Consider the following 15,791-nt stretch of genomic DNA (forward strand, 5'->3'; position numbering starts at 1 on the left):
GCTCAAAGAAATGGAGTTTATTCTCATAGCATACTTAAGTCATGTAGCTTATGGAATATTTTAAGAATTTATTTAATCTTTTCAATGTCCCACAAAAAAGATAACAAGAGCACCAAGAAGTCCTAAAATTCAACAATTTTAGAGGGTGAAGTATAATTTTCAAAATTACATGACAGGTCCTTGTACTTTTAATAAACTACACATTGGAGTACTATATTTCATTTCATAATTTGCCGTCATATGTAGGGCAGAGAAACATCGACTTGTCACGCATTCGCAGACACCCCCGCATGTAATACGTATCACTTTCCTGTCTCCTGTCTTGTTCGGCCGATGTACCGATCAGAAATATAACAGAATCAACTGTCCGAAAAATTCAAGAACCCTTGCAAATTCAATCTCAGGTTAATCTTTTAATTGAACTGTTATTTTGCTTTATACTTTGGTACTGTACAGCTTTTTGTTAAAGATTACATTTTTATCATCTGGGTGTGATTAAATTAGCTAATTTTGATATGGGTTTTGTCCAAAAAGTTGATAGAGGTTAAATTTATCTGTTGATTTATAGGCTATATGATGTAGACATTAAGAGTGTGTGTGATTTGGGTGATCGGAAGATTCTTGAATTTGGGATTCTGGGGTTTAGCAAATACATGATTTTGAAAAAAAAATTCCGTTGATTTTGATCACTACAAGTTGTACATTTTCTCGGAGACCCGTATTAAACTTTATTCTATTGAGGGTAGGGATGCAACGGTAGAATTGCTCATTTGATTACTTATAGTCTATGAATTCGAGTCGTGGAAACAGTCTCTTTGCATAAATGCTTATGTGCACCCACCTTCTAGTTCACAGGCGGATCAAAGATTTGAACTTTGTGGGTTCGAGTTCGAGATTCTACCACAACTCATTTGATTTATGGGTTCGAAATCAACTATTTGTACTTGTATATATATATATACATACATATATACACAGTCCAACCCAAAGCTACTAGGTCCGGATGAATCCATAACTTTAACTCTACATCTGCCCCTGCCCTTTTGCTGGGGTGGGTGGGGGGGGGGTGCGATAGGTTAAGAGGTTGTGATATTGTGTTATAGTTTATTTTCTGTCCCATTTCTCCGTTTTCTGCATAATGAAGTGGTGCAGACAGAGAGATCTCATTAGTTTGGTCTAATTTGAAGTTTTCTAAAAGGTGGTATGTTTGTTGACAATTAACAGTGTGATGTCTTTTCTGAATGCTCTTTTTATGAGGAAAAAGTAGTGTAACTTTCTTTAGGTCTTTAGATTGAATCTGTAACAAAGAGTTCAGTTGTCTTTTCTGAAAGTTGAGAGGTTGAATTTGACTATTGTGCAGATATTATCCAACTGAAGTTGAAGAATGGACACTGATTCGGGTAGAGATTTAATAAGTGATTTGCCTCAAAGTATCTTAGAAACCATCCTCATAAAACTTCCATTACTAGATGCCGTAAGGACAAGCGTTTTGTCAAGGAAATGGAGATACAAGTGGGCAACCATTACGAAGCTTGTTTTTAATGACACATGTCTGATTCCTTGTCATGACAAAGCAATTATCAGTTGCAATCTTGTAAATTTCATTACCCGTTGCCTGTTTCTTCATGACGGACCGATTCACAAATTTGAATTGAATACTTCCTACTCACCAACTTCTCCTGATTTAGATCAATGGCTACTTTTCCTTTCGCGTAAAGATATCAAAGAGTTGAGTATTGATATAGGAGAAGATGATTGGTTTAGAGCACCTTCTTGTCTGTTCTTTTGTCCGAAGTTGACTCATTTGGTGCTTGTTCGATGTGAATTAAACCCTCCTCCAAATTTCAAAGGCTTCTTGTCTTTGAAGCACCTTAGCCTGCAACAAGTTATCATTCCTCCACATGATATTGAAGGTCTGATCTCGAGTTGCCCTCTTCTTGAGAGCTTGACTTTGTCATATTTTGACAGTTTGGAGCTTACTATTCGAGCTCCAAATCTCAAATATTTGAATTTGGAAGGTGAATTTAAGGATATACGCCTTGAGAACACCCCACATTTGATCGGCATTTCAGTTGCTATGTATATGACTGATGATATAGCTGAGCACTTTGAACAAAGCTCAGGTTGCAATTTTGACAAGTTTCTTGGTTGTGTTCCTCGCCTTGAGAGGCTTATTGGCCATATTTACTTCACTAAAGTAAGGTTCTTTCCCGAAATTCGTGGGATCATAAAATACTTTCATGCATCTCCTTTTCCAGAAATGTTTTATTTACAGATTGAATATCTATAGTCTAACCCCTCCTTCCACCCTCTGTGTGTGGTGTGTGCGCAGTATTTGAGTATAGGTAATGAGCAAGGAAGCTTTCCCGTTATGTATCAAAATCTGAAGTTCATTGAACTGTACCAAGTTAGTTTTGAAGACATGAAAGAGTTACTTGTTGTGCTTCGCTTGATTGTGAGCTCCCCTAATCTAGAAGAGCTTCAGATATCAGTAAGTATTAGTCAAAATGTTTGATTTCTTATTCTAAACGATATAGATTTTCACAAACTGCTCCTGTTTATGCACCTTGTCTTTGTCAGAGTTCCTCAATCACAACTACGACTGATATTTATGATCTGGACTTTTGGGAGAAAGACTGGCCTGCTGACTGCACTTTCGGTAAACTGAAGATTGTGCAGATGTCTGATTTCTCTGGTCTGCCGCATGAAATAGTATTTATCAAATTCTTACTTGGACATTCGCCTGTGCTTGAACAAATGATTGTTGCTCCTACTATATATGTCACGGATAAAGTGGTGAAAATGTTGATTGATTTGTTAACTTTTCGACGGGCTTCTCCTCTAGCTACAGTCAAATTTGTTCAAGAGCCATTGTAGGTTCACGTACAAGATGTATGTTCTTTCTTCTTTGTTGTTCTATTCCTTTCTTTTTGCCCCTATAGGAAGGAAAATTGATCTGGAAATTCTTTACCAGAAACAGTAGCATGATATATATGTAGTTCACAACTTTTTACTTTATGGCTAGATGGTTTGCTTCCTTTTTTTTAGTACTGTGTTTGGTCAGAAAAGATTTGTGTATTTGATGTCTAGGAACAAATCAAAGGACGGGTGATATTTTGGCATTCTTTGTGGTGGAAGAAAATGTTTAATATACAAGGGGATTTAGTCTGCCGAGCATTACTTACATTCTTGAACTTTAGGGGTTGTTTGGTTCTCAGAAACTATACACAAATTATAACATGGTGATTATATTGTTGTGGATAATAATTGCTGGATCATTTTTATTTGTTATTCTATTAGATGTTTAGGGGCCAAATACCTATACGGTCCCTTAAACTTGGCTCCAGTTTCTATTTAGACACTTCAACTAAGGCCAGTACCTATTGTACACTTTAACCTAATGGAATATGTACCTATTAAACATCTCTCACTCGCCTGGTTTAAAAAGTTAAGTGCGTGTTGTTCACTTTCGGATGACGTGGTGTATAATTAAAGAGTGACATGTGGTTGTTCCCATTTTCCTTTTTCTTTATTTAAGGCTAAATAATCCAAATTGAAAAAGATTTACAAAACAAATTAAAAACTCTACTCCCCCGCCCCCCTTCCCCACACCAAACTCACCTTTTCCCGACGGCCATCTCTTTTCCCCTCTCTTTTTCTCAAGCTATCAGCTTCTTACCTGTCCATTTACGTTTCCATATCTCTCTAGCTATGTCCAAACAAAAAGCATATTGTTTTCTTGGTTGGAAATTTTCCATATTTGTAGATGTGCAGCTTGGCCGTAAAATTTCACATCTGGACGGAAAATGTTGATGCAGATGCAATAGTTTGGTTAATCTCCATGTTTGCAGCTGCAAAATCAAGTCAAAATTGCTTGTTTTTTATGTCTGAAATTGCTGGTTTTTTCTTGTTGGATGATTTTTCTATGTAAAATCGGATCGATATTACATGGTGATGTTTGAAATTGCTGCGGCTTTTCTTGTTGGGTTTCTCTTTGCAAAATCTACTTTTCTTGATTATTTTCCAAAATTTCTGATTTTTTTTTTTTTGTTGCTTTCTCTCTGCAAAATGGGTTTGACTTGTAAATAATTCAAATTTGAAGTGAATTCTAAGGTGTATCTCTGAAATGAAAAGGTAATTCAGATACAAAGTTTAACATTACTGCAAATTCGAGTTTAAATTTCAAGATTTATCTCAGCCTCAATTAATATATCATTTCTCGGTTTTACTCTTTCTTTGGCGTGTACGAAATTCTTTAAAGTGAATTGATAAGTTAATCAATATTGGAAGTGAGATGAATCTGTAAAACGACGGGAAGAAATTGGGAGGAAAAGAATCTTGTGGTAGATGGAGGTAGCGATGGAGAAGATGAAGGAGAAGGAAAATAAAAAAATTATTTGAAGAAGAAAACAGAAAAAAATACAGGCCAAACATTTCTTCTTCACACTCCGAATTTTGGGTACAAATCACACATCGTGCTATCGTCATGAGGTGTTTAATAGGTACATATTATATTGTTAGTATAACGAATTAATTATGCATGGATTATCATACACAGATTGTTATAATAGTGATTAACACAATGTAAGAATTGTTATGCTGTAAATAATAACATAGTGATTATCCTACAGTGAAATGGTTGATGATTTAGCAGCAAAGCATCATCCCTACAACCCAGATGAGAAATATGTAGAGCCGAGGTTGAAGCGAAACTAGGGGATATAAGATGCTATGGAAGTTCCTTGCAATTTATCATGTGATCTAGAGTTGGTGCAAACTGCAATAACATTATTCGTTGTTCTTGTAAAATCACATTGGTTGTTAAATGAAGCCATAGTTCATTGGCTGTTTGCATCAAATGAAGAGTTTTCAGTTAGAGTGGGCATTATTACCTATGATTTTTGTATCTAAACTGATCAATTAGCAAGGGAATATATATAAAAAAGAAAAATAACTCAGCCTAAATAGTCAGTTGTTCACAAATTATCCTTTACAGTCAGAATGTATTCATATTTCTGTATGATCATATAAACAATCTCAAATATCACACAGGACAGGATTCTTGTTCTGGCATTCTGTCTTAGTTTATCATCTTGGACCAGATAGTTCCATTGCTTGTACAAGCAATGAAGAATCATTCTCAGTGAGATCAGAGTATCTTTCTGAAGAGGAAAACTCATTGGCTCTGCTGCATCTTGTGTTGGGTTCTGCTCTTTGAGAAGCTTCCCACTTCTCTGCTAGTCCATCCCCTTCTAGCATTCTAACAACTTCTGACATTCTTGGTCTCTGACTTGGGTGATACTGAGTGCACAATAATGCTACTTGTACCATTTCCTCTAGCTCAATCCTATCATAGTTGTTTTTCATGTCCTTGTCCACCAACATGTCTAGCTTTTTCTCCTGGTGTATCTTTTTTACCTGCAAGAAGAGACAAGTCCATAGGATACGTCCATATTTCAGACAGTGAATGCACGCGCACCTACCACTTATACATTTTCAGACGTTTTCTGTTGTGGAATCATGTATAGGGAATTCGTCATACTTACCCAGTCAAGCATGGCGCCTTTCTGGTTTGCTGCTTTACCAAATTCTAAAGCTCTTTGACCAGTGATCAATTCTAGCAAGAGAATACCAAAACCAAAAACGTCCGTTTTATCAGAGGACTGTCCGGTAGAAAGGTACTCGGGAGCTATATGTCCTACAGTACCCCTAACCGCGGTTGTGACATGTGAATCGTGATGATCCAAAAGCTTTGCCAATCCAAAATCACCCACAACAGCCTCACAGTAATCGTCAAGTAATATATTTGCAGCTTTCACGTCCCTGTGAATGATCTTAGGATCACACTGCTCATGCAGATATAATAAACCCCTTGCAGCTCCCAAAGCTATGCTTTTTCTTGTACTCCAATCCAAGGTTGGTTTGGCTGCAACAAATTACAGATATCAGCAAAGCATATAAGAAGAAAAAAAAGCAAATGTTGGGTCAGAGAGACTAGTAGATTTTGAAGGTTCATTACCAGGGGCAAAACTAGAATATTAGTAACGGTTCTGACGAACCTGGAAGCTTTTGCTTAGAACCTATATTTGCATTAGGAAATTCATTAAATATATATAAATATGTAAGTGTGAACCAAGTAACTAAAACTAGCTATTGGTTCAGTGGCAAAGTTCAGAACCCCACAAACTTCAAATCCTTCACTCTCGGAAATAAGAAGTTCTTGTCCGGGAGGGATATTTCTCTTTCTAACCAAACAATTACTAGTACACCTATTGTGATTCCTAATACAAGAGTCAAAATAGGGACAACCATCCATATGATCGCCTAGACTTCTTTTAAGGATTCCAATTTGGAAAAATAATTGACAGTCTCTATTTATGTTGTATCAATTATCATCAACGATCAATTTTTTCCATAATGATATCTATGCTACCTAGTAATTTCATAATATTAGCCAATCTTATTCTTTTTAACTAACTGAGGAAGAATTTGCAAATTGATAAAACCTGTTGTTATTGTTGGTTGTCTTATACTTTTTCACAAATTTATTTACTTGGAAACTTTTGGGAAAATACTTGTTCAAACACAAAAGTCTATCGAATGCACAATCTTTAACAGGAGGAAAAGACTATCTAAAGAGCAGAAGTTCTTGGATATGTTTACCCTTGAGACGTGAAGCTACACTTCCATTAGACATGTAAGGATAGACCAGCAGCCTTTCAGTTGGTGTCATGCAAAATCCATACAACCGGAGAAGATTGCGATGAACTGCTAGGCTGATCAACGCGACTTCAGTCTGAAATTGCTTATCGCCTCCAGCTGCATTTCCATCTTTGAGCCTTTTCACAGCTACAATATTCCCATCATGGAGACGACCTTTATAAACATGTCCAAAACCACCTTTCCCTAGTATGTTCTTGCTGCTGAAGTTGTTTGTGGCACCTTGAAGTTCCTTAAATTGGAACCTCCTTAAGTTGCCTAAGCACACTTCTTCATGATGTTGTTCTGCAATTATGAACAATTAAGAGGATCGCGGAGCTAAAACTGCACGCTATAGTTCCAGTCAAAGAGTATTTACCATTACTGTCAAAGAAAATCTGCTTGTTGTGCTTTTGTCTCCACCACAGAAAGAAGCCAAACCCGGCTATTAGTAGGCAGATGCACCCTAGACTTGTCCCAAAGGCGAAGGCAAACTTGTGAGTCTTTGATTTTCCAGAAGGCTGAGTATCTGAGACAGCAGCACAAGATTTTCAGCTGGGAATGGACTATATAAATTTACAAGTTTTTATCAGCAGAGAAAACAAGTGAAGCCAATTTACATCTCTATGGCTAGTTCTTACCTTGTGGATTGTTTAAAGAGAAGGAGAGGGGCATTGGTGTTGTTCCATTGCATTCTGCCTCTTTACCAGTTGCACATATCATGGGATTCCCTAAAATGCTGTATCAATAAGAACAAAAAGACATAAATACAAATATCTGGTTTCAACAACAACAACAACAAATCCAGTAAAAATCCCACAAGTGGGTCTAGGGAGGGTAGTGTGTAAGCAGACGACCTTACCCCTACCTTGAGGGCAGAGAAGCTGTTTCCGATAGACCCCTCGGCTCAAGGAAAAATGAACAGAAAGCAGTAATAACAACAAGATAATAAGAAAACAAGTGGAATGATCAACATGTAGTAATAGAGATCTAACACTAATAGAATACAAGGCTGCCTACTAATACTACTGGTACGGGGAGAAAGTGGAATACTTAGACTTCTTTAAGAGCCTTACTTGAATGTTTTAGCAAGAAGCCTTGGCACAGGACCACTGAGATTGTTGAAAGACAAGTCCCTGAACATGAAAAACAGAAACCCATATTGATTTTCCCAAGTGAAGTATTATAGATAATATGAATAACTCACAGAAAAAGGTTTTAGAGAAATACATAAGTGACAGCTGAGTCATATTGGCCAAGTCCACAGGAACTGCTCCAGTTAGACTGTTGTTGTTTAATCTCCTATAATTAACATTTAAAAACACAATCATTAGTCTCTTTTTAACTTTAAAAACTTATTTTTATCAGATCTTAAAGTTCTCATTGTTTACAAGTATTGGAGGCTTTTCAGTTGAGCTAAAGAGGAAGGGATTTCGCCGGTTAACTTGTTATCAGAAAGATCAATTGTCTTAAGTTTTGGAAGCATTCCAAGCTCCAAAGGAATTGATCCTGATATATTATTGCTCTGCAGAAGTCTGTAAAACAGGACACTCATATTAGTAACACTTAAAAATCAATCATTTGATATTTTATTTCCTTTTGTTGTTATATAAGTACTCACACAAGCTCAAGGTGAGTCAAATTGTGGATATATGGTGATATTTTGCCAGACAAACTTTGGCTAGGACTTGCCCTGCATAATCAGCAATTCAACTATTATTAGAAAATTGTCTAAAAATTGTACAAGTGTAAACAAAGGATCAGAAAATTATTTACTCACAGGCCAATGACAAATTTATCAGTTGAACAAGTCACCATATTCCAGCTACAGGGATCAACAGCATTTTCATCCCAGTTCAAAACATTATGAGGATCATTTAAAACCTTCTTTATCTCCATTAAAGCTTGCACTGACAAATCAGTGAGGAAAAAAAAAACATTCTTGAGATTTTTTTCAGAAGCCCCACAAAAGGAAAAGAATAAAACAAACCAAACCAAAATCCTTCAATATTTCATAAGAACTAACCTTCATAATTGACACCAGCTGGAGTAAGCATAGCATTAGCATAAGCCAAGAAGCAGAATAAGGTCAAATATCCCAAAACAGCATTCATTTTTCTTGCTTTTACTGGTTTTAGAAGTCCAAGAAAACAACTTCCCAGAAGCCAAAATGAAATTTTTGATGAAGGAATAAGCTTTTTGGAGAAGATGTTTGAAAGTAGACTTTGTTTTGGTATGAATATCAACCCCTTAAACAAACACTTTCAACCAAGTCCCCTCTGCTCTACAACAACATATGAACATACTGGTTGCACTCACTCATTCACTTGCAGCTTTGTGTAAGAGCCCTCAAATAACAAAACTAGAGGGTACTAGTGGTTAAAAGTGTGAAGCCAAATAACATGCATGCCACTTTTGTTCAGCAAAGTAAAGCAAAGAATATACTTATATAAGAAAAGTAAAAAAGCATGAAAATTTTGAATTATCCTAGTCTAGAGAAATTCAAAAGGTGGTGGAAAAGAAAATTCCTTCAATCATGCATTGTCTAAGAGGGAAGGTGACTATACACTATCCAGAATTTTTAAGTTTCAGTTTTTTTTCAAGAATTTAAAATGAAAAGGTATTCCATATGCTGACTGTTAAGCACTATAATGATTAATATAAATATAAATATAAATGTACTTAATCAGATAACACTTTGTGGGACATGTGGAGTTGTTGTTGTGGGGGGGTAGGCTTTGGATAAAGGAAGACTGAAATAGTAGTATAAGAATATGCTTATTGGGATTTGCTTCAATTTGCTGAGTTTCCCTGTGAGTTTGGTAATCTGCAAAATTGATTTATTTAGGGGGAAAAAATATCATGGATATATGTGCAGACATACTAAGCTGATGTTTTTGCATAAATCCAGAAGACAGTATCTTCCCTGTCCTCAGGCAATCAAATTGTGGAGAGTGAAGTCATATGTACAGCTCCACCCCACTTAGTGCCAAAGACTTTTTTTTTCAATTTTTTTATTATACTAGTTATTATGCACGTGCGTTACACGTAAATCTTTAGTCAAAATTTTTATGTGAAAGAACAACTAACTAAATTTATCAGCAAATTATTTACAAGATGAAATGATAATTGTAAAGTAATTGACGTGATAAAAATACGACAATCATTTTGAATCTAGAAATTAATGGTATTACATAAACAGAATACTTGAATTCAAAATGATATCGTCTTAACCTACAAAGATGATAAATTTACTTAATTAGTCTCATCTGCATTATTAGAACCACTTTATTATCATGTAAAAGAAAGATATTCATAGAAACTTGCCCCTGTATTTTTTTCCTTTAAGATTAGATTTTATATTTTGAAAATTATTATTTAATTATTTTTTATTAATTAATATTTTAAAATTAACTCAATTATTTGAATTATGTAGTAACTCATGATATTTAGGAACATAAAGTATGTTATAAAAGATATCTAACTTAATTTAGTTTTTAACTTTATACGAACTAATATAAATTAAGATTTTAAAGGGTTGTAAGATTTTTTTACTTAACTTAAAATGTTATAAATGTTTTTAGATCTTAATACTAAATTTTTCTTTTATATTTGTAAAAATTTAAGATCCCTAAATTAATTAAATTTTTTCCCTTCTCCAAATAGAACTCAAAATTCTCACGTTCCGGAATTGCCGTACTGAATATAGACTCTTCCTTTTTCAAATACAACACATCCTGAGGAAGAATCTTGTATTGACTTTACAATATGCTACGTAAATCTCCTATTCTCCCACAATTATATATTTTTGTGATTAGGAATAATAATTCTTTTTAAAAGAAAATTATGGACATGCCTTTTTAATCCAAGTAGAATCAACTTTGTAGGGTTGATGTATACGTAGTTTAAGTCGAAAAAGAATTTCATAATTAGGTAATTTAAATTAGATCCTTAAATTATACAAATATTTAAGTGCATAAAAGTCAATCAATATTTCGGAAATATTTTAGTCGTTCAACATTTAGCATAAATTATTCGTGCTTTTATAATAATATAGATAGTGCGATGGAAAAAGAAAATCGAATTATAAGGTGGGAAATCGAACCTTGTAAAAGTTTAGGTGATCAATCAATTGCACTACTAGGATTCTTCTTGCTCAAGGCTAACTTTGGACTTTCCATTTTTTTGAAAGGCTAACCGGGGACTTTCCATTTTTTTCCTTATTCTAAAATCAAAATCTTTTGAAAGAAAGAAAGGAACTATTTATGTTTTGGTAAATTAACTGTTATGACCCATAAGCAATGTTTTAAAAAGCGGGAATGCGAGGCAAGATCTTTTACTTAATGTGGGACGAGGGTTAAGCCCCGAGATATAAGGCGTAGATCCCATGGATTTTTAAAATTTTCAATTAATAAATTATTAAAATAGCATAATAACATCAAAAAATATATAAAGTACATTATAAAAACAAAATATCTAATTTTCATATACGTATAAATAATGCAATAGTGTTAGAGTTACTAGGAGATAAAAATGAACTATAACATCTTATCTTTCGAATAATTAAAAAATTATAATTTCTTAAAAAATATTATCAAACTTCGCAATTTACCTCTCTAAAAGTTAATAATTAATAAACTTCATTAGTACTGTAATTTAAAATATTACTCCTTATGAGTAAATATAAAATTGCTTGAAAATAACAAAACAATAAAAATATGATAATTTTGAGAGACATAAAAGTAAGATATGAAGACTTATAGTAAGTGAAGATATAAATCTTAACTATCTATTTTCAGAAGAAATATTCAAATATTATTCACCGTCACGATGTTCTTAATTAGTAATTATGCAATATCATGACTCACTATTTTGAGTTACTCTCAATCTTTGTATTTCTATAGATGAAAAGAACTTCAATCTTTCATTTGCTAAAAAATTTTGAGTGTCGGCATTGCTAATTAGGGAATTTGACACGTAGTTTTTGTTACGAACTGTTAGGCGAGCCCCGAGCATTAGGCGTATTTCGGCGCACAATCGGACATTTGGGACGTAAGCCTTACAAAACTAAGTCTGAGCCTCGGGACATTTTGATATTGCCTCGCCCCGGAGCGAGTGCTGAGGTGAGTCCCAAGAAAACACTGACCATAAGTGTTTGAATTTGGAAATAGCATGTTAGTATAAAAGAAATTTTATATTGTTAGTATAATCTGGCGACCTTTTTTCTATGTGACCAATATGTAAACAATGATTTTTAAGAGGTTTTTAAGTAACCACGTGTGTAAAAGAAAAAAGTTTATTTTCAACGTAAATGTATTGAACTCAGTGTTACTTTAAGAACGTTTGCACTTGTAAATTAACCGATTAATTTAAAGTTAACATTTCTGTCCAGCATCTGATGTCTCAGTATTGATGGAGAGTATGCTTATACATTTTTATTCAGGAAAAGAATGAAGATCCTCCTTCCACTTATAGATTTTAATTTGAATTCTTTTTTTTTTTAATTTTTTTCTCCCAAATTAAGAGGATCTACAGTGTTTCCACACTTCCCCTCCAACATGACTCGAACTCAGGATCTAACGATCATGGGTGTAGGTATTTTTGCCGACCGAGCAACATTCACTTGTCATTTGAATTCTTTGAAAAAGCTTTATAGTGGAATCAATTAAGTTCGATAATTTTATCCTTATTCACTTTTACTTTAATTTTAGCCAAAAAGAAAAATACTAGTATGACAAAGAGGGGGTTGTGTTAAAGGAATTGTGGTAGGGAAGGACCACTGGAGAGAGGGTTGACTTTGGGGGATGAGGTAGACATTATTTTATGTATTTTTTCCCCTTTTTAGGTAGAGATCTTTCATTTAATAAAAAATGTCGAATCTTTTGTAAGAAATTTAATTAAAGAGTTAGGTAAAACAGATAAACCGCACCAAATTAATAATTTAAGTCAAATCGGGAAAACAAATCCGATCATAATTTGATTTGATTTGATTTGGTGTTAGAGGAAAAAAACCCGGTTATAATTGATTTGATTTGATTTTAACTAAAAAAGAGTCGAATCGAAACCAAACCAACACGATATTACATATAATTTTTAAAAAATTGTATACATATAAATATTTATTATAATATAATTTATAAATATTTCATAAACTTTTTCACAGTTTTATTATTAAACATATTATTTCAAGTTTGAACTTAACATTCTTGAATGGTCCAATAAATTTTATAGCCCATAATGGTGGTACTTCAGATCAATACTAATGCTAACGAGAGAAATTCAATTCAACACTAGAAATATCAATAGTGTTGGATATCTATTTTTAAGTTTTGCATTGATTTATAATGAAAATGCATAAATTAGTTTATCTTTTTTTTTTGCTTAGTTGTGTAATTAATAATACATATTAGTTGTACTTATTTTAGCATGACTTATATACGTAATTTTAGATTAAGTTAATTTTTATTATGGCTTATTAGTTAGTAATATTTTCTTTATGAATTTTATTATCTTCGTTATTGAATATTTTAGTACAATGCTATGACTCATCTCATATTATTGTATTATTTTTTTGAAAAATATATTATATAGTTGTATCCTACTAGGACTAAAGAAATATTTGGAGCACAAGTTATATAATTTGTGCTATGAAGACTTACCGGGAAAAAATCTGAAAACCCGAAAAAATTCAAAAAAATCGAGAAAAATCAAGATTGAAAAATCCGACTTTGTTGGTTTAGTTTGGTTTATAGATTTTAAAACCCGACACCACTGGTTTGGTGGTTTGATTTGGTAATTGAAAAATCCGAACCAACTCAGCCTATGTACACCCCTAGTTTTAGGCGTCGAGAGAAGGAAATTCAAGAAAAGTAGACACGTGAATAAGGTAAGAAAATTTGATATATTATATTAAAAACATTTAAATTTATATAATATATTTTTTTTAAAAAGGGGTTCGGATTCCTTCCGCCCCTAGCCTAGGGTGTGATAAAGGTTTTTTTCATCATTAGTTGATATCGCGACTCTTGTCTTTGTATACGGGTAAAACTGGGATCATGGTATACCCCGGTCTCCGATAAAATAAGTCAAGCTCGAGACATGATAATAGGAGACCGAGATCGAGGCAAAGGTCTTATCAAGTCAGAATCCGGGGGCACGACGCCCGCCCTCGAGAATATTGGGGTCACGGTTAGGATTCGGTCTTAGCCTTGAATGACTTTGAAGAACATTGTCAGACAACCGGGTGTGAGCACCTAATTTTTGACCGTGTGTGACACCGAACACGGCCAACGAAAGGTCGTAATATCTGTGACTAGCCGGATATCTCGGCGGTGATCTCGGCACGTATCGATGAAGAACCGACAATCAGTTAATCAGAAGATTTTTACCTTCTATAGAGTTGTACCTAGAGTAGGATTCCCCTATTATATAAAGGGGGTCTGATAATTCATTAAACATATTGTAACGCGTATTCCAAAGCAATATATTATTATTTTATCTGTTATTAGCTTTTTCTCTTGTTCATCAATGCTGGCCATAACGAGCCCGGATTAAGGGAAAATATTTCAATAAGGCTAGAACTATCCTCCTCGTGCAGTTTGAACCTATTTTATCTTTAGTTGTTCAATTCTACTTAATTTATTGCTCTGTATCAAATTAATCCGCATATCTTTAAAACCACTTATAAATTTAATTGTTATTCGATTTTGAGGGTAAACAATTTGGTGTCCACCGTGGGGCTAAGGATAATAGCGACGATTTGATACAAATTTTCGTAATACACCCTACTTCACACTTGTTCTTTGAAGTTCCTTTGATTTCAGGTCTGCGTTAAAATGTCAAACTCCCAATCTGCCCCTCTAAACATGGATGCCGAGTCTTGCCACCATGGCGAGAACAACAATATAGTGCCCGGTAACGAGGTGCCCCCCGCCGATCCCAATGGAATTCCGAACGTGGACCCGATCGACGCCAGCTCACATATGGCCATCAACACGAGTTTGCCCACCGATCCTGAGTACAGTATCCGCGGGGGAGTCCGGTCGGTAGCTCAAAATTCTCGTGATTGTAAGGGAGATAGGATCAACTTGCGGGTGATCTTCGAAATGCTGCAGGCTCAGCAGGCAGTGATAGCCCAACTGCAGAACCGAAGCCGCGCTCCCAGTAGAGTTGAGCTCGAATCATCTCGAAAAAACACTCGCAGAAATGAACCAGCCGCAAATAGGCCAAATGAAGTTGAACCCAGAACCAAGCCCGAAATAATAAAGATGATCGAGGAATTGAAAAGGCGAGTGAACATGGGAGAAAAGAAAATCGAAGTTAACGACAAGAATGTGGAGACTTACAACTCCAGAGTCGACCAAATCCCCGGAGCGCCACCAATATTGAAAGGCCTAGATTACAAGAAGTTTGTTCAGAAACCCTTCCCTCCGAGCGCAGCCCCGAAGCCTCAAATGAACAGGATAATTGACCCAAATGAACATGTGACCTCATACACATGTGCCATCAAGGGGAATGACTTAGAAGATGATGAGATTGAATCTATCTTGCTGAAAAAAATCGGAGAGACCTTGTCAAAAGGAGCTATGATATGGTATGAGAACCTACCTCCTAACTCTATTGACTCATTTGCTATGCTTGCAGATTCATTCGTAAAAGTGCATGCCGGGGCTATCAAGGTCGAGACGAGGAAGTCGAACCTTTTCAAAATGAAACAGAGGGATAATGAGATGCTCAAAGAATTCGTGTCCCAGTTTCAGATGGAACGGATGGACCTGCCTCCGGTCGTGGATGATTGAGCCGTTCAGGCCTTTACCCAAGGACTCAATACTCGAAGCTCGTTGGCTTCGCAACAGTTGAAGCAAAATCTGGTAGAATATCCGGCTATAACTTGGGCCGATGTGCATAACCGATATCAGTCAAAAATTAGAGTCGAAGATGATTAGCTCGGAGCCCCTTCTAGGTCTGTTTATCCTATCTGAGCCAGTGACATACCCAAAAGAGACATTGATCGTGAACCAAGGCCAAGTAGGGACTGATATTAGCTGTATATCGGTGATCGTAGGAGTAACAGATCCGTACGAAACCCTGTG

At 35.1% G+C, this 15,791-nt stretch overlaps 2 protein-coding genes across 3 annotated transcripts; one reads left to right on the forward strand and one right to left on the reverse strand.

The window, feature by feature from the left end:
* The first annotated feature begins 223 nt into the window (after positions 1 to 223).
* LOC107800590 (F-box/FBD/LRR-repeat protein At1g13570) lies at positions 224 to 3,171 on the forward strand. Its single transcript, XM_016623781.2, has 4 exons — positions 224 to 404; positions 1,361 to 2,197; positions 2,333 to 2,491; positions 2,581 to 3,171. The coding sequence occupies exons 2-4, from the start codon at positions 1,385 to 1,387 to the stop codon at positions 2,875 to 2,877; spliced, it is 1,269 nt and encodes a 422-aa protein (XP_016479267.1). The 5' UTR covers positions 224 to 404; positions 1,361 to 1,384; the 3' UTR covers positions 2,878 to 3,171.
* A 1,749-nt stretch (positions 3,172 to 4,920) lies between these two features.
* LOC107800589 (protein NSP-INTERACTING KINASE 2) lies at positions 4,921 to 9,637 on the reverse strand. Of its 2 annotated transcripts, none has more exons than XM_016623780.2 (11): positions 8,726 to 9,637; positions 8,480 to 8,609; positions 8,321 to 8,392; positions 8,145 to 8,234; positions 7,930 to 8,001; positions 7,776 to 7,835; positions 7,341 to 7,438; positions 7,079 to 7,228; positions 6,664 to 7,005; positions 5,547 to 5,926; positions 4,921 to 5,418 (listed from the first exon to the last, which is right to left on the reverse strand). In XM_016623780.2, exons 1-11 carry the CDS (start codon positions 8,811 to 8,813, stop codon positions 5,089 to 5,091), a joined length of 1,812 nt encoding a protein of 603 aa, XP_016479266.1. In that variant the 5' UTR covers positions 8,814 to 9,637; the 3' UTR covers positions 4,921 to 5,088. The 2 variants fall into 2 exon arrangements, with proteins under 2 accessions (XP_016479266.1, XP_016479265.1); XM_016623779.2 differs by having other exon boundaries at positions 8,091 to 8,234.
* Positions 9,638 to 15,791: the final 6,154 nt, after the last annotated feature.

The sequence above is a fragment of the Nicotiana tabacum genome, chromosome 12 (genome assembly GCF_000715075.1).
Source record: "Nicotiana tabacum cultivar K326 chromosome 12, ASM71507v2, whole genome shotgun sequence".
NCBI lineage: Eukaryota > Viridiplantae > Streptophyta > Magnoliopsida > Solanales > Solanaceae > Nicotiana > Nicotiana tabacum.

Bases quoted from the DNA above. Each gene is read 5' to 3' on its own strand.
- LOC107800589 (XM_016623779.2), bottom strand. From the start codon at position 8,813: ATGAATGCTGTTTTGGGATATTTGACCTTATTCTGCTTCTTGGCTTAT. The intron at 8,610-8,725 runs GTTAGTTCTTAT...CTGATTTGTCAG, and splicing joins AGCTGGTGTCAATTATGAAG to TGCAAGCTTTAATGGAGATA. The intron at 8,002-8,090 runs GTAAACAATGAG...TGTTAATTATAG, and splicing joins CTGAAAAGCCTCCAATACTT to GAGATTAAACAACAACAGTC.
- LOC107800590 (XM_016623781.2), top strand. From the start codon at position 1,385: ATGGACACTGATTCGGGTAGAGATTTAATAAGTGATTTGCCTCAAAGT. The intron at 2,198-2,332 runs GTAAGGTTCTTT...GTGTGTGCGCAG, and splicing joins GCCATATTTACTTCACTAAA to TATTTGAGTATAGGTAATGA. The intron at 2,492-2,580 runs GTAAGTATTAGT...TGTCTTTGTCAG, and splicing joins TAGAAGAGCTTCAGATATCA to AGTTCCTCAATCACAACTAC.